General features: G+C 39.1%; 1 protein-coding gene across 5 annotated transcripts in view; it reads left to right on the top strand.

The window, feature by feature from the left end:
• LOC136866296 (mitochondrial glutathione transporter SLC25A40) overlaps positions 1–18,560 on the top strand; it is a 246,149-nt gene that overhangs the window by 136,448 nt on the left and 91,141 nt on the right. For 3 of the 5 annotated variants that reach the window (XM_067143127.2, XM_067143129.2, XM_067143132.2), the window contains 2 exons: positions 5,878–5,916; positions 18,037–18,205. In XM_067143127.2, the coding sequence (XP_066999228.1) occupies positions 5,878–5,916; positions 18,037–18,205 (208 nt within the window). The remainder of the gene's footprint in view (positions 1–5,877; positions 5,917–18,036; positions 18,206–18,560) is intronic. The other 2 variants (XM_067143128.2, XM_067143130.2) reach the window with 1 other exon arrangement.

The raw sequence follows: 18,560 nt of genomic DNA, 5'->3' as shown, positions 1-18,560 counted from the left end.
CCACATCCTGGGAGCCATCTGGTGGCAAATGAACATACCATTTCCACTTCTATTACACTGACTCACAGAGCAAATGCAACACCAAGAAGGAGTGGTTCGAAAGGGATGAAAGTTGGGGAAAAAACAGAGACAGCACGGACGAATAATTGATGTTTATTTCAAACCGATATGCAGGTTACACAATGCGCACGGCATCGACTCAGTAGGATGTAGGACCACCGCGAGCAGCGATGCACGCAGAAACACGTCGAGGTACAGAGTCAATAAGAGTGCGGATGGTGTCCTGAGGGATGGTTCTCCATTCTCTGTCAACCATTTGCCACAGTTGGTCATCCGTACGAGGCTGGGGCAGAGTTTGCAAACGGCGTCCAATGAGATCCCACACGTGTTCGATTGGTGAGAGATCCGGAGCGTACGCTGGCCACGGAAGCATCTGTACACCACGTAGAGCCTGTTGGGAGATGTGAGCAGTGTGTGGGCGGGCATTATCTTGCTGAAACAGAGCATTGGGCAGCCCCTGAAGGTACGGGAGTGCCACCGGCCGCAGCACATGCTGCACGTAGCGGTGGGCATTTAACGTGCCTTGAATACGCACTAGAGGTGACGTGGAATCATACGCAATAGCGCCCCAAACCATGATGCCGCGTTGTCTAGCGGTAGGGCGCTCCACAGTTACTGCCGGATTTGACCTTTCTCCACGCCGACGCCACACTCGTCTGCGGTGACTATCACTGACAGAACAGAAGCGTGACTCATCGGAGAACATGACGTTCCGCCATTCCCTCATCCAAGTCGCTCTAGCCCGGCACCATGCCAGGCGTGCACGTCTATGCTGTGGAGTCAATGGTAGTCTTCTGAGCGGACGCCGGGAGTGCAGGCCTCCTTCAACCAATCGACGGGAAATTGTTCTGGTCGATATTGGAACAGCCAGGGTGTCTTGCACATGCTGAAGAATGGCGGTTGACGTGGCATGCGGGGCTGCCACCGCTTGGCGGCGGATGCGCCGATCCTCGCGTGCTGACGTCACTCGGGCTGCGCCTGGACCCCTCGCATGTGCCACATGTCCCTGCGCCAACCATCTTCGCCACAGGCGCTGCACCGTGGACACATCCCTATGGGTATCGGCTGCGATTTGACGAAGCGACCAACCTGCCCTTCTCAGCCCAATCACCATACCCCTCGTAAAGTCGTCTGTCTGCTGGAAATGCCTCCGTTGATGGCGGCCTGGCATTCTTAGCTATACACGTGTCCTGTGGCACACGACAACACGTTCTACAGTGACTGTCGGCTGAGAAATCACGGTACGAAGTGGGCCATTCGCCAACGCCGTGTCCCATTTATCGTTCGCTACATGCGCAGCACAGCGGCGCATTTCACATCATGAGCATACCTCAGTGACGTCAGTCTACCCTGCAATTGGCATAAAGTTCTGACCACTCCTTCTTGGTGTTGCATTTGCTCTGTCAGTCAGTGTATAATGTGTAAATTTTAAAGAGTCATTGTTTAAGAAGCCTTTCTCGTGGAGAGTCAAGATTTCTTCTGAGGACGCAGAGCACAGTTCTCTGTGAAACGTAAAGAATTTCACCTTATTTTCCTGACACGGCATAAGCCCAAAAGCCTATACAGTATCATGTCTATAAGTAAATATTGTTTTCATTTATCAGCTTCAGGACTTCAGGATAGATGTCCAGATTTGCTGCTCTACTAATATTTAATGATGTTATAACCCTCTGAACTTCACTGGCCAAGATCTCTGGACCAGGAACTCCACTACTGGTCTTTACACTGGTGTCATGCTTCCATGTATGTTCTTCACAAGATTTATCCATTCTTCTTCTATTTCTTTCCATTCAGAGATCAGTCTGTTCTCTTTATAACAGCTGAGTGTGCAGGCAAGTTTTGAAGTTACCTGTGACCCACCTTGATCTTTTTTATATAAATTAAGTAGATCATGTCTTTCCTGCAAGTGTGTAATTTCTTGATACCTTCATTCATCTGTAATTCCTTCTAATTTAATCATATTTTTCTTGTTCTACATCTTCAGATTTTCACCCTAATCTCATGAAGTTCAGTATTTCTTCCATCATTCAGCCCTTTTTAGCTGAACCATTTTTTGTACCCACTGTTAGGGTTCGTGCAACACTTGGGGCATCTTTCAGTGTTTTCCAAAGATCTTCAATTGCATCTTCTTTATTGGATGGTACATGATTATCATTTTTCCTGCTGTCACTGATTTGTCAGAGTTCACTAGTTGGTAAGAGGTATAGAAATGGTATACATGCCGTAAAAATCTACCTCGGCGCAGATGTGGAATCAGACCATTACCCATTAATGACTTAGTTTCCTTCCAACTATCACACCTACATAAATTGGGCAGTGTGATAGCTGGTTGCCAGAATAATACCCAGCTGAACCTCTTACATCAAGTCTTCCTCTTCTAGGCCATCTAAGCTCACTGATTTGAAACACATTCACTCCCAGTCTTTCCATTTTTTTTTTTTGAGAGTGTAGTAGAGTCTTACTGGACATGTACTGTACTTAATCCTGACATACCATGTGCTGATTCTCCAAAGTGTCTTTCTTAGTACTCAGTTTTGTTTTGTTCAGGTCATTCATTGTGGGGATTCTTGGCATCCCTTGACCATCTAAGGTCTGCCACGGACTAGGACACCTTCATTTTAACTTCCACGCACAGATAAAATTTACAAAATATGAGCTGTCCATATGTGATGTGTAATAACTCTATCTTCTAAAGCTTTGTTTAAAACTGACTTTCTGTCATACACCTTATGACCAGTTGGGAGTTCTGCTAGTACCACATGTGCACTTTGTCTGCTAATTCTTCAAACAAGATGTAGGTAAGGGTTATTCTGCCCGAAGGCAGGTCCGAACCTCCGCAGAGGTGCTCCTGAGCCGGAGTTTACGTGCGGTAGGGTGGCCAGTTCCTTTCCACTCCTCCATTCCCTTACCCCCCCACCAACAGCGCGTGGCAACCCACCCAACTCCTGACCATGCCCAATGTTGCTTAACTTCGGAGATCTCACGGGATCCGGTGTTTCAACACGGCTACGGCCGTTGGCTCAATCAAGATGTGTCTATTCTAAAATCAAGATTGGTTCTCTAAGGCGATTTGTGTAAATTGTGCAGTGTTTTATTTTCATGAATTGGATTATCTTGCATTGGCCTAGCATTTATGGATTACCAGTACTTATTGTTTTGAGATATATATGTAATACACACCTCTTTCAGAAATACATGGCATAATTTGATGGTTGGATTCCCCATATCTGGGGAAGGAAAAAATTGTGTATAAACATGGATCTGAAAATACCTACTTCCTTGGCCTCTGCAGTCACCTAATCTCAGGTTATGCAAAGTCTTTGGAGTTGATAAACTTAACCATAATAGGTGCTGTATTTATTCCTGAATTGACTTGTCGAAACCTGTTAAAAAACTATTTAAAATAGTATATGCTTGAATCCACCTTGTCAGTACATTTTTATCATTGAAAACCATTTATTCATCAAATATATTTTGGAAACATAATACATTCCCTTCATCAGTGATTATTAAGGTCCAACTTATTTACAAATATCAAAGAACAAAAAACAATATAACACTTTCTTTTGTTTAGCCCAAAATTCACCATATCAGTGAATAAACAAACGTTAGGGGTATATTAGGAAATGTTTTAATATTTAGATGATGTTGAATGAGAATCACTTAGGCAAATAAACAGTATCAATCAGGTGGAACCGTTGTGTTTTTTTTACTTCTTTTAACAGTGTCTGATATCTCAGAGAGTATGCACTCTGGAACCAAGCTTTTTTTCTATTTGCTTTACATCACACCGACACAGATAGGTCTTATGGCGACAATGGGACAGGAAAGGCCTAGGAATGGGAAGGAAGCGGCCATGGCCTTAATTAAAGTACAGCCCCAGCATTTGCCTGGTGTGAAAATGGGAAACCACGGGAAACCACCTTCAGGGCTGCCGACTGTGGGGTTCGAACCCACTATCTCCCGGATGCGAGCTCACAGCTGCGCACTCTTAACTGCATGGCCAACTGTCCGGTGGAACCAAGTTCATATACACTTTTTTACCTCCCTATATATGAGGAATCCAACCCTGAAATTATGCAGTGTATTTTTTAAACATCTTTTATATATATAGGAAGCTGATGGAGAAAAGCAATTTACCATGTATACTTAAAAGAAAGCCATGGGTCCATAATTTTGGGCTTCAGGCTTTGTCATTGAAGGACAGAAACACTTTTGTCCCAATACACTCCTCTTCATATGCTTATAACACATCACACCAACAACCACCTCAGAAAAATGCATTAGTGAATACATCCCTCCACAAAGGATTGACAAATAGGGTAATAATGACTGCCTGGTCCACTGTTTCTAGTTTCTTAGCAGCGTCCTCAATGAAAGGGCCCTTTATTCCATGACTGGATACTTGTAATGACTGGATACACAACACCTGTTGGAGAAGTCATCCATGATTCTTGTTTGTGGTGACAGTTCTTGTCCTCTTTCATTGACATAAGAGTGATCCTGTATGACAGAACTTGTAAAGAACAGTTGACGTTTTTCTGTTATTTGATGCCTCCTCCTTAAATTGCTTCCCATAGTATTCGTTAACATAAAGCAAATTCGGCCCATTTGGATGCCCCACTCCATATGACCGGAAATTTTCCTTCATTGTGAGAACCATAATTGCAGAAATCAACACAACACTGAATTCATGATATTTCAAACTATTATATACAATTTTAAAAATACTTCAACCGGGCGAGTTGGCTGTGTGCTTAGGGGCGCGCAGCTGTGAGCTTGCATCCGGGAAATGGTGGGTTCGAACCCCACTGTCGGGCAACCCTGAAGCTTCCTTCCCATTCCTAGGTCTTACCTATCCCATCGTTGCCATAAGACCTATCTGTGTCGGTGCAACGTAAAGCAACTAGAAAAAAAAAAAAAAAACAAGAAGAGGAAGAAAAATACTTCATTGCTAGGGAAACATGGACAGCAGATGAGGAATAATTTCAGTCTTTTATGAATAATTAAAACTATTACCAGTCGCAGTTTTTATTAAACATTTTACTCCACAATGCATTTCAGAGTCTAGACTCCACCGTCAGGTGGTTAAATGATGATACGCAACTATTAAATGGGGTGAAATGTTGACGTTTAATTATTCATAATGAATTAATTCACAGTCATGGACAAGGCCTACATAAAATCATTGTTGTGCTTAAAAAAACTTCATTCTGAAAAATGTAAGCTGGTAACTACATCTAGTAAGGACAGTATTTACAAACTGAAGTTTTATGGAAGAGAATGTTGGAAATGTGTTTATGACCCTCACTGTATACAATGATTAAGCCATTTTACCAGTTCCTCTGCATTATAATAGACTCCTCCTTGGAATGAAATGCAGTTACATTCAGATACACGAAAAAGAAGGAAAAAAACTATATCCTTAGGGATCACAACAATGAATTTGAAAACAGATGGACCTGAAACAGCCTGGGTCAGATCAATAGCTACATTTCGAGTAAATCTAGAGCACACCCTCTATTCTGTTTCTATTTTCCTTTTTTATCATTCACTTCTTAAGCTCCAGAACATAAATAATAATAATTCTTTGATACATTATCAGTTGGGTGTATGCTCCTGTAATGTTGTTGGTAAAATATTAGAATTGGATATTGTGTGAGATTATTCTTATTTCATTTACTTGTAGATTCCTTCCATGTCATACTAGATAGTTAACATGTGTAAGTAAGTAATTACTGTCAGTTACTATTCTTTATAATGTCCCACCTTTTAAACATTTACTGTTTAACTCAAGTTAGTAAGTGTAATTTCCAGGTCCTAAACAGAAGAAGAAGTTCCGCTTTTGGCACGAGGGTATGTAAATGGAAATTCTCCTTTATTCAAAATTTAAATTTTGTATAGTCCATTAGTATTAAAATCATTGTAGATTTCCATGGAATATTTTCATATCATTCAATTATTGCTAAAAGAGAAATAATGTGCTTTTCATGTTCAGAATTCTTTTTACAGGTAAAGTTTACTGCATTGTGTTGACATTCACATAAAGTTATCATAAATGTATGTCAACATTAACAGCAAATAACATTAAATATATTCATCGTATAGCCATACTGAGGGATTGTGATATTGAAGGTAGGTTATTATAGAAAATCAAAGGCATTTATGTTGACAGTCAGGCCAAAGTGAAGAATTATGATAGAATGATTCATAGTAGTTACAGGGCTGCAGTCTTTACCTTTGCTGTTCATAGTATACATGGATCGTTCACCAAAAAGTATAAAATGGCAGGAAGAGATTCAGTTGGGTGAAAATGTGGTATAAGGTTACCAGACAGAGTCATTTTTCAGAGCAGTCCCCAGATTCTACTCTTTGTCCCTGGAATTTCCCAAGATTTAATGACTTGCCCCCAAAACCCCCCAGATTTTTAATGTTCTTTATTAGTGTGGTTTTATATGAACAACATTCTACAACTTTTAAATTCATATCTTAATAAAAATACACAAGTGGAATCTCTGGTTTCCCTGGTTGTGCTTTCTTTGCTGTACTTCTTGCACTCATGCTCAGTGTGCTTTGTGCATGCAAGTGAATGTTAGTTCTGCAGGATACAACTTCCATTTAGTTTGCAGCAGTTTGTGCTGTCTGCAAGCACATGGCATGCATGGAGATGAATGTTATTAAAATAGTTTATACAGTGTGAGAAAGTTTAATAAACAAAAGTGTTCTGTAAATGTTTCAATGTTGAAGGAGTTTCCCTTCCTACTTCGAGGTGTAAATGAATCTACTAGTGTTTGTTCTTTATGCTGAACTACATTTAGTGTTGGAATGGCAGGAAGACTTTTTTTGTATAACACACGTGAACAGAAAAGCATGGAAGTTGCTTTGAGACATAGAAATGAAGAATGAATATCTTTTGCAAGTATAATGAGTGCCTTCATATGGATATATTTTAGACTTCAGATGGACTGGGATGTTTCTGTCACTCACTGCTGTGCTTGCCTTCCAACACAACAAGCCTCCATTTATTCTTAATCACAACCCACCACAGATCTCTCTGTCAGCTTGAAAGCTAGATACTAAGGCCGCGTGCACACCGAGTGCGCTTCGCATAGTGTGTCGCGTGTTGCTCAACGCTAAGCGTCATGCTAAGCATAACCAGTGCTTTGTTCCTAAGCCAGGTGTTCACACAGCCCACGCTCTGCTGCGCTGAACGCCTACCTTACAGCTAAGCAAAGCGCCAGACAACGCGCAGTGTTGGTTGGTTAATTGCTTAGCGTTACCTAGCTTCTTCTGAAGCTATGGAAGAAAAAATTATTCATGCAGCGTTTCAAAGAGAAGAAATATGGAACCCAAGACACAAAAACTATAAAAATGTAACTGTTTTGCAAAATAAGTGGACTTATGTATCTACAACAGTTTTATCGCATTCCTACAGTAAACATATACAGTAATATTACTTCTACTGTCACACTTTACTGGGCTTAACATTGTGACAGCCTGAAATTGCGTATGGATTTTAGTTTCGGAAGTGTCAGCTTGCCAGGTGCAGGTCTTTTGAATTGACACCCGTAGGTGACCTGCATTGTGATGAGGATGAAATGATTATGAATACACACATACACCCAGCCCCCATGCCAATGGAATTTACTAATTATGATTACAATTCCCGACTCTGCCGGGAATCGAACCCGGGACTCCTGTGACCAAAGGCCAGTACGGTAACCCTTTAGCCATGTAGCCGGACACTTTGTGACAAAGTGCATAGAATCTATAATTTTGCAAATGGAGGGTGGTAACATGAAGAATATCACCCTGCAGGCTAGGAGTGGGTTTGGAAGTAAATATAATATTTGTCACACATTTACTTCACTTTTACCGGGCGAGTTGGCCGTGCGCGTAGAGGCGCGCGGCTGTGAGCTTGCATCCGGGAGATAGTAGGTTCGAATCCCACTATCGGCAGCCCTGAAGATGGTTTTCCGTGGTTTCCCATTTTCACACCAGGCAAATGCTGGGGCTGTACCTTAATTAAGGCCACGGGTGCTTCCTTCCAACTCCTAGGCCTTTCCTATCCCATCGTCGCCATAAGACCTATCTGTGTCGGTGTGACGTAAAGCCCCTAGCAAAAAAAAAAATAAATTACTTCACTTTTGTTACGATGATAAATTGTGTATGCTAATTGTAACAGTATTGTAAAATACTATTTATAATTATTATATAAAGAGTGTGATTTAGCCGGAAATTTAATTTCCACATGTTTGCTGCACGGTGCTCCTGGACAGTTGGGAACATATACAGTGACCTCTTCTTTCCGAAAGCTTTTCAATAAGCATACGAGCAGCAAAAATTGCTTTGGTTGATTTCATAAAACCGCATTGATATATAATGGTTTGGATAATGTCCCAGAATGTCTTTCAAGGATCCTTTCAAATATCTGCATTGTGTGTAGCAGAAGATGGACAGAGTGATAGTTGGAGCATGATGCTGGATCTCCTTTGTTTTTACAAATAGGGATTGGGATACTTGTAGACCAGTCATCAGGTATGTGATATGAAGTTCTAATCACATTGAAGAAATCAGTTAGCCAAGCAATTGCAGTATCTTGAATGTTCTCAATCTTTCCAAAGTCAGCTGACAATTCTTCTGATCCGGAGGCATTAAGGTTCTTCATTTTATGAATAGCTCTTCAATATCCTTTAATGAGATTCAGAAAATGGGACTGGAATATGCAAAGCCCTCTGAGATGGGTGATATGGCAGTTCAGCATTGGGGATATCATCAAAATGCTTTCACTAACATTTCAAGATTTTGCATGTGTCCAGCAACAGTAATCCATTTTTGTCCTTCACACATACATAGGTTTGAAGATTAGACACTGGAAAATATACTGCTCTGCTCTGTTGTAGGCTTTCACTTGCCAGTAGGTGTTCCTTTTGCCTTCCTTTCAGTGCATTTAATCATAGAGGTCTCTATAATGATCAGGGTGGCGTCTCCGAAGACCTTAAAAAGTAGTTAGTGGGACGTAAAACAAATAACATTATTATAATGATCAGCTCTAGCGTTAATGACAACATGCTCTGCTACTCTGTGTGCACTGACATACACATTCCTGGTTTCCAGCTGCAATTTAATTCTTACGTACTTTCTTCTTTTGGTGCACCTTCAGTTCCACTTCATCTGTCCAAAGCCAAATCTGTTTGTCAGTGCACTTATGCCTTGATTTTGTTATGCCATTGTGTAATATTTTGTCAGAGAATTATTCATTTTAGACCAAGTGATATCTATTAAAGAAACACTGTATTTTCTCGTAAATGTAACTGAAAATCCTTGAAGTTACATTTAATTAAGTCAACACTGGAAAGTATGGCTTCCTTCTTAACAAAGCGTTTTCTTGTATGATTAACTCCCTTCTTTGACAAAAATAACAGGCAAAAAATTTGGGTGTTTAAATTATTAAAGAAATTTAGATATACAAAAAATGTATTTGCAATTTATTTACATTTAAAACATACATCAAATATACATCACAAGATTGGTATAATTTAACTCATTAGCAGTTGCTTGCAACATCATTAGCAATTATCATCATTTGGCATAAAATTACAGCATAATTTTTCTTCTCAACAGTCAAATAGAGTAAATCAGACAAGTTGGACACATGGGTTTGAAGATTAGACACTGGAAAATATTCTCTCCATTACGAGCTGATAATATGACCTGAAGCAAAATAAATATGACCTAACTAAATTAACAGTCAAAAAATAATAATGGCATACTGGCAAAAAGGAAGAGAAGGTCTTGCCTTTTATAGGCTACTACTATCTTCGACACTTCTACTGGCATTACAGGAAGAATTACTGCTGCTCTCACTACTCACATTATTCCACAAGAAGTCATTTTCACTCCCATCTAACATATTTGAGATTCCCATTTTCTTGAAACTCTTCTCAATCGCCTTCGAAGAAATTATGTTCGAAGCACGCAGTATCCGCTCGCGATGGAGTTCCACAGGTGGCTTCTAAATCTAGTCTGTTGGAGTAAGTTCCTGCACACTTTCCACCATCCAGCACCGACAGGGTTTTTGCTCATTGCCCTTCAATGTCCTGTGTCAGCCCACCAGGAATCACTGGCAAATCAGTGGGGGGGTTTTTTCCCAGCAATTTCTTGGTGTCTTCCATCAGGTGGCCATGAAAACTGTCCAACAAGAGGAGGGCTGGGCATTGAAGGAGATACCACGCTTGATTTCCTCAAACTATTCGTATCCAATCTTGTACAAATGACCTGTCCATCCACCCTTTTACTTCGATACGAACATGAATCCCTCACGGATATTTTCCTTTCTGCATTGCTTTTCGTTTCAGAACAACATAAGGTGCAGGTTTTCTGCCATCAGTTGTTACAGCTAGCATTGCAGTAGAGTGTTGTTTTTCACTTCCAGTAGTAACATTCCGTGTCCCTTTCTTATCAATTGTTCAACTTTATGATAAATCAAAACTGATTGGCGTCTGATCTGTGTTTTCTATTTAGGAAAGCAAATATTTCTTCACGTTCGACTTCCCAATCATGAAGTGATGAAAATCAATGACCTTTTGATCGAAATCATTCAGCATTCTTTGGTATAATGATATTCTTTGTTGAAGAGAAATTCTGTTTCTCTTCATAAAATTAATCATTTAGCCTCGGTTAAACTTAAAATCCGAGTCTCTGATCACATGTCTTGCAGCTATTTCTTGTCCTTTAAAATACAGCTTTTCATGAGAAATGGCATATGCACCATTGCATAACAAAATCACACATTTCTGCTGATCTTCCTCTACTTGTAGAAACTTGCCACTTTTTGGGCTGCGAAATGCTTTACAAGACTTGTTGGTCATGTGAAGTTCAGTTTTCTTTTTCCACCAGAAACACATGTCGCACTTGGACACTGAATACTTGCTACTCAGTGTCACTAGTCAGGTCTGCGCTGATTCACTCACTGAACTAGGTAGTGAGTGGTACTTCCTAATGGGTGATAAGAGGAAGTTGCACAGTATTTAGAATGCCAGGTTCCACAATAGGAACACTACTATTTGACATCTATTTCGATATGTGTCTGGAACTACGCAATGAATTATTGAGAAAGTGGGTGCATCAAATTCGTAAATTTCTTTTTTGCCCAATTTGAATTTTAAAAAAACTGGGGGTGCATTAATTATGCAGGGCTGTTAGTTATGTGAGAAAATAAGGTAATATTGCAGTATTAAAGATACTGTTACAGGTAAACATAAGTAACTTTATTGCTCACAAGTGATTCATCCATGCATATATTTACACAAAACAAACTGCCATTTTGAGCTTCCGTACCCCCTCATTTTCTCACTTTTAGCTTGCCAGGTGTTGAAAGTTTCAGTCACGTTTGTAATCTTACCAGCATGCAACATGATATGGGGAAATAAATGTGTCTTTGGTGACTAAGGAAAAGTGTGTTAGATTATGTTTATTAATATTTGTTAATAAAACCCTCTCCTTGGAGAAAAATGTATGTAACCACGTAATCTCAAGCACATCAATTGCTGTTTATTAGTTATTATCTTCAGAAATGTAGTGTCCACTTAAGATCAGAAATGTAGTGTTCACTTAAGAACTTTTAAGTGTTCGGTAGCTGGCAATGTTGGTTACATTTATTAGCGATAGCTTTTTTTTAACCTAAATCATAGGTTCAATTTGTGCTCAGGTTGATGGTTTTCTGAAGGTAGCCATAATATGTCATGTCAGTAATGTTGATGTCTAGAAGATTCAGTTTTATTAGAAGGAGCATGAATGAAGTAGCATGTCCTGTTAATGAGCGTGACCTCAGAAGACAGTCTGGAAGAAAGTGAATTTTACATAATAAAATATGTTTACGATAAACTTGGAAGTCAAAATGAGAAGTAAGTTCCACAAGCTTGAAATAGACTTACAAGTCACCCAGGTAGTGTCATGTCAGAAGGCAGTTTGGAGGATTGTTATTTTTACGTATAGCGTGTTAAAGATGAACTTGGGGATAAGAATGAGAAGTGGGCTCACGTGCTGCAGGGAAAAATTATACTGAAGGACTGCATCATTGGAATGTTGATTTCCCATGATCTGTCATGAACAAAAGAATCACTACAATGATTGTTACTTCTGATGGTTTGGGAACTGTAAGTTATGTGTTGTGTGAAAGATTTCATCAAAAATAGTTTATTTATATAGATAAAAACCTTGATTATCCTTACTTTCTTTCATTTAGAAAATTCTTTCACAAAATAAGGTGCATTATTCTTAAATACAGTAGTTGCATGTAAATGATTATTTTTGTTGTTTTTTATCCCTGTTGGGCTGTCATTAAAATTTCCACTTCACATCCTATTGTTGGTGTATTTCATAATAGTGATAATTAAGTACTTAGTGACTATCTGAATAACCGTCTATACAGTATGTAACAATATTACCACTTCTGGAATTACACAGGGTGGAAGGTAACTGATGCACCAAATTAACTGAAGTAATGGATCTTGAGGAGAGGATCACAATATTGCAAGTTTCAGGTCTGTAGCTTGCACAGTTACGCTGTAATATCACAGTGAAATCAGTGATGTAAAAAGTTGATGGTTGGAAATGCAAGATGATGGAATGTACAAAGACCTAGGAATAAGTGCCAGAATAAATGCTGATTGGTTATTTGTCCCATATCTCAGTGCAAACTGTAATAAATTAAAAGTTATGACTTGAATGGTAACAAAGAACATGTGGCAATGCAGCTATGATGAAGCAAACCGTACACAAGGTCAGCAGCCTTGTTGGGAGAGGAGGAGCGACCTGTGACGTAATGTTTACAACCCGGATATGACAAGTGTGTAGCTTGTGAATACATATCCCTAGCCTCAGCACAGTTCACATCGAGGGAATATTTGCACATAATTTTAATTCATGACAAAGTAGGACAGAATGCTCGTGCAGCTACAGAGATGTACGCTGAACGATTTTCCACAAAGAAGGGCTCTATATCAGCGTACAATCAACCGATCACCATTGATCTGCATTTAGAGCTTTGTCCAGGTGCAGATTCCCTATCAATTGTTTACCTAGTATTTCCTTAAATTATTCCAAAGTTGTAAATTTATCAAACATCTTCCTTGATAAATTATTCTAGTCCTTAATTCCTGTTCCTATAAATGAGTATATGCCCCAATTTGTCCTGCTGAATTCCAACTTCATCTTCATTTTATGATCTTTCCTGCATTAATATCAACCATTCAATCAATTTCCACAGATCTGCATTTATTTCATCAAGCAAGTTGGCCATGCAGTTAGGGTCACATAGCTGTGAGCTTGCATTTGGGAAATGGTGGTTTCGAATCCCACCGTCAGCAGCCCTAAAGGTAGTTTTCTGTGGTTTCCCATTTTCATACCAGGCAAATGCTGAGGCTGTACCTTAATTAAGGCCATGGTCGATACCTTTCCAATTATAGCCCTTTCCCATCTTTATGTTACTGAAAACCTTTAATGTGTTATTGCAACTTTAAACCACTAGCAAAAAAAATATATGTGCAAGATTGCCTAGCAGTTGTTTACTTAGTATTTTCTTAAAAGATTTCAAAGAAGTTGAAAATTTATTGAACATCTCCCTTGGTAAATTAATTATTCCAATCCCTAATTCTTCTCCCTATAAACAAATATTTGCCCCAATCTGTCCTCTTGAATTCCAACTTTGTTATGTTATGAATTTTCTTACTTCAACTCCATTGAAGCATATTCATCTGTTAATGTCATACCACACCATATCTCTATTTACAGCTTAGAACATACTGCTTAGTCAAGCAGCTCATCTCCTAGTCGATAGTCTGACCTCTGTAGGACAATAGCCTCACTTCATTCTCTCTTCCTGTATAAATAATAGCGTGTGGACTCCGGAGAGGCCTGGTGCAGGTCTTCCAAGCAGATGCCGTATAGGCAATGTGCGTATCTGTGATGATGGGGTCCTACCCAAGATGAATTCTAATGCTAAATACAGCACCAGCACCCAGTCCCCAAATCATAGGAATTAACTTATGAAAGTTAAAATCCCCGACTTGGCCTGGAGCCAGACATCTCTTCCTGTGAAATGGTGTCTAGCCTAGTCCACAGTGTGACCTTACTGTGTCAACAGCTTCACTTCATTCTTGTCTCTTTCAGAGATTGTCTATCCTTGTACACAGTCTGACCTTTCTCTGTCAATAGCTTCACTTCATTCCCATCTCTTCTAGTTTAAGTTGTCTTGTAGCAGCTATATAGAGAATAGCTGACACTGGAAATGTCATGCCCAGGCATGAAACTGGTGGTCCTAGATGTGATATTCATGGATAGGACCACATATTAGAATTTATTGTAGAGGACTCCGGCGGGAATACTCGCCATATTGTGGCAGTGGACTGTCCTATGAACATCATGAAAAGATCAGCAAGATCCGTACCATCTGTAGCATGTTCAGCACGTATCGAAGAGAAATGCACCATGCTTGGCCTTCTTTGAATGGGTCTATCATCGACCCGAAGATTTTGTGAATCATATTTTGTCGACAGACAAGGCCTCATTTACGAAGAGTGGCATCTTAAATGCTCCGCCCGCAGTGCACCCCAGCGGTCACCAATGGCAACTACGCTGTGATGGGTACTGTTACTAGGCCCTGCGCATCCCTACATATGCTATGTAAAGTAACAGTAGGCAATGCAGCGCACAACAAGAAATAACGAAGGGAAACAGAAATACACTAGTAAGGAAAGGCAAAGGTGCATGAACAAGAAAAGCAACAAACAGTAAACATCACTCACTTTGACAACAAACCAAGAACATTACTTACCAATTGATGAGCCAGAATTAACATTAATTGATCCAGAAGGACAGTGTGTGAAGGGGAGGACACCAAGAGTAAAGAGAGGAATTTCGTTACCTGTACATCAAAGGAAGGAGGTCTTAACAGTAAAAAAAGACAATAATAATAATAAATAATTAAATGACTTCGAAGGTAAAATGAACAAATTTAATGAATATGAGTGTTAGTAAAGTTACATATATTTATATGGGCCTTTAAATTTCCTTTTTCAGGAACAACTACCATGTATTTAAAAGAATAGGCCCAAAGAAAATAAAATAAAATCTGAACTGCCCATAAGACAAGGTAAAAATAAATTGTTATTAAACCACTCCCTTAAAATAAATAAATTATAGTTAAATAAAATTTGCCTGCCACAATATTAATTGAACTTTCAATCAACTTGAATGTGAAGAAAGGATTTCACCTCCCTTAAATCACGTCCAATATATGTACTGTAGCTCATGTCCATCTTGTAATGTTCATGTAGATATTAGATAACACTGCAAAATTATATGACACACATTAGCACGATCTTCTTGAAGAGAAAACTTACATTAAAATATTTTATTTCAAACTGTAATCTTTGGTAACCTTCAGTCAATAGTTATGTCACCAGAGCACAATGTCGGCACATGTGAGTCATCTCATTTACAATTAACAACGGGAATTCTGGGTGAGATCAGATGAATATAATCAGCAATGTGTACAGTTCAACAATACACATTGTGATAAGGATGATGAGAAATATGATGGCTAAGCCAATTAGAATATTACCAGTACAATAAATAATAGACTAATAATTTACAATATTATTTACGTTGGATCCAACCCTTGAAGAAAATTTGATATCTATTTAAATCTATGAGTATGCAATCTTCAGTCGCTTGTCCAGCTACAAAAACATAATTTGGCAGATCACAAGACAATAAGACTTGGAATTAATTTAGCACTGCAAAGGAAATCAGATAAACACAAACAGAAAACATCAAGTGAAAAGGAGAACAGAATTTACATCATGTAATCGAGAAAAATCCTCCTTGGAAAGGAATCTAATTACAAGTAGAACCCAGTAATGAACAATTTACACATGGAGAGGCTGAAAATGTTTCCAGTAACTGAACACAATTTTTGTTGACCTCATCAGGTCTTGAAAACAGGTATTTAAAATTCCACAAATAGTCTCCTTTTCCACAAATCCAGTTGTTGATAAGATTCCAGCACGTTGATGAAGAACACATTTTAGTAGTAATTAATTAAGTACATACTCTTGACATTTTAAGTGACGTGGTTCAATGTTGTCAGTAGGCAAGAGTAGGTGTACTCACCAAGCTTGATGAAGCTTGTTGCATTAACTTACTGCCATTTAAAATAAAAGTATAGGTCCATAGCTAGTGATACCAGCTGGAATTAGTTTCTTCAAGTCCAATCTTGTGAACAACACATCTTGCCAGCCAAGGCAGGCAAGAACCTTATTTCCAAATACACATCGGTAGTCATGGCAACTCACTAGGCACAACCAACAGTTGCTCCTTGCTAACAAAGTAGCCCGAAGTCCAGTCGAGGAGGGAGGGAGAATGTTTCCAAGATTCTGTGCGGTGCACAGCGCTCGCATAGAAGTTTAAAATGCAAGGAATTTAGATTACATAATTAAGCAGTACTTGAGTGAGTAAATACACTTTTTAAGTTAAGATGCATCTCAGTTATTTAGGTGTGGATATTAGTTCAAGGAGTAATACATGATAATCACAGTATTTGACAGTTCCTAGGGTACTGAAATAAAACACTGTCCTTAAAATTGGTACAGTCAATTTTCACAATGCGCATGTGTAGTCAGAGAACATACTCCATGCTATGACACGTTGCCACCACCAAGTTCAGTTTTTCATTAAATGTTTGGACAGAAATGTTGGGAGGCATTATCATAGGACCTGTGGTATTACCTCAGACTTACTGATGTATCTTACATGCAGTTTCTGGAAGGCATTCTACCATTACTACTAGAGGATGTTCCACTCCATACTGAATGGCACATGTGGTTCCAAAATGATGAAGCACCCCTGCTCATTTCCAGCGCAGTGCGCGCCGCCACCTAAACGCTACCTATCAGCAGTGATGGAAAGGGCATTTGGGCTCTATTGGCTGGCTGGCAAGAATCCCCAATTTAAACCCCTTAGATTACTTCCTTTGGGGGTACTTGAAATCTAAGATATGCGTGTTAATCTGGTGGCGAATGTCATGCATGACTTGTGTGATGCATACAAGTGTTGACGACTTTAGAAAACCCCGGTTCCTGAACCATAGGAATATACTTGTTAAAGTAATAATCCCTGGCCCAGATGAGAATCAAACCTGGGGTCCGAAAGATGACTAGTATGCTAGCCATTCAGCTACACAGCCAGACACTTGTGTCATTATGGTATTATTTATTAACAGGCTGTCCAACCTGGGTAGCATTGTCAGTGGCACGATATTCTGGCGAGTTTACTGTGACCAGATGGTGAGTGGTTTGAATCCTACTGTCAGCTGTCTCAGAGCTAGTGTTCTGTGGTTTCCCGTTTTCACCTTTAGAGTACAAATAAGGGGTAGGTATTATCACCATTGGAATAAGCTGAATTACCGTATGCTTGATGTCATATTGTTGAATAGTTACTGAACGTTCATTACATTTGTTAAGTTCCTTGCATTAATTTGGTGCGTCAGTTACCTTCCACCTTGTATAGAATTTCTTTCTAGTATGTGCATGCACTTATTTCTTAGAAATTCTGTGCACATGGCAAATCTAGACTTGGATCGTACAATAAAGAAAAAAATTTAATTGTTGAGTAAAAATAATGGAGTTAAGCAAGAGGAAGAAGTGCCAAGTTCAAACATCTTGTATATATTGTTATTACTTTCTATTTCAATACTGGCAAGAATCATAAATCTCATAACATTTTATTTAATTAACCATTTGCTGTGCCCTATCCATTGAAGTGAATAGTCAAAGTTGTGTTGTATTTCATATCTGATATTGTTTTAAAAGAGTGATGGAGGCTTAGCTGAGAATTTTCAACGTTCACCTCTCACATTTTTGACATAGATACCTGGCTTGTAATTGCATTTTTTTGAACTTGTTTTTATTTCAGATAAACCTCAAGGGCGAGGCAGTAGCATGGGAGTGGTGATACGACGCATTTATCACCAGAATGGAATAAAAGGACTTTTCACAGGTTTGGCACCACGTTTGGTCAAAGTAGCTCCTGCCTGTGCCATCATGATTTCAACATTTGAGTATGGCAAGAGGTTTTTCCAAAGGTACAATAAAAAAACCATGATATCTACTCAGGCTTGTTAGTGAGAATGTATAATAAAATGTAATCATCATATGTGATAATGGTTGTCCTGCTCTGTGGAGGAATGTATGGTATAACACTTACCATGTTCTCTGGCATAGCAGTAGAATTAATTTATTGGCTGTCTTTTACTTTTTATTTAGATATGTCTGTTAGTGTTCTTAAGCAGAAATAAATAGAGTGAGCGTTTACTCACAAAACCACCCTCCTATTTTGACAGTCTTTCTGGTGAATTAGTTTTAAATTTATGTTCATGCTGATATAGAGTATGGTGTTTATTGGAAGAGCTTTTATAAGACTACTTTGTATTTTAATAC

The sequence above is a fragment of the Anabrus simplex genome, chromosome 3 (genome assembly GCF_040414725.1).
Source record: "Anabrus simplex isolate iqAnaSimp1 chromosome 3, ASM4041472v1, whole genome shotgun sequence".
NCBI lineage: Eukaryota > Metazoa > Arthropoda > Insecta > Orthoptera > Tettigoniidae > Anabrus > Anabrus simplex.
This window is presented reverse-complemented; position numbering and strand designations above follow the sequence as displayed.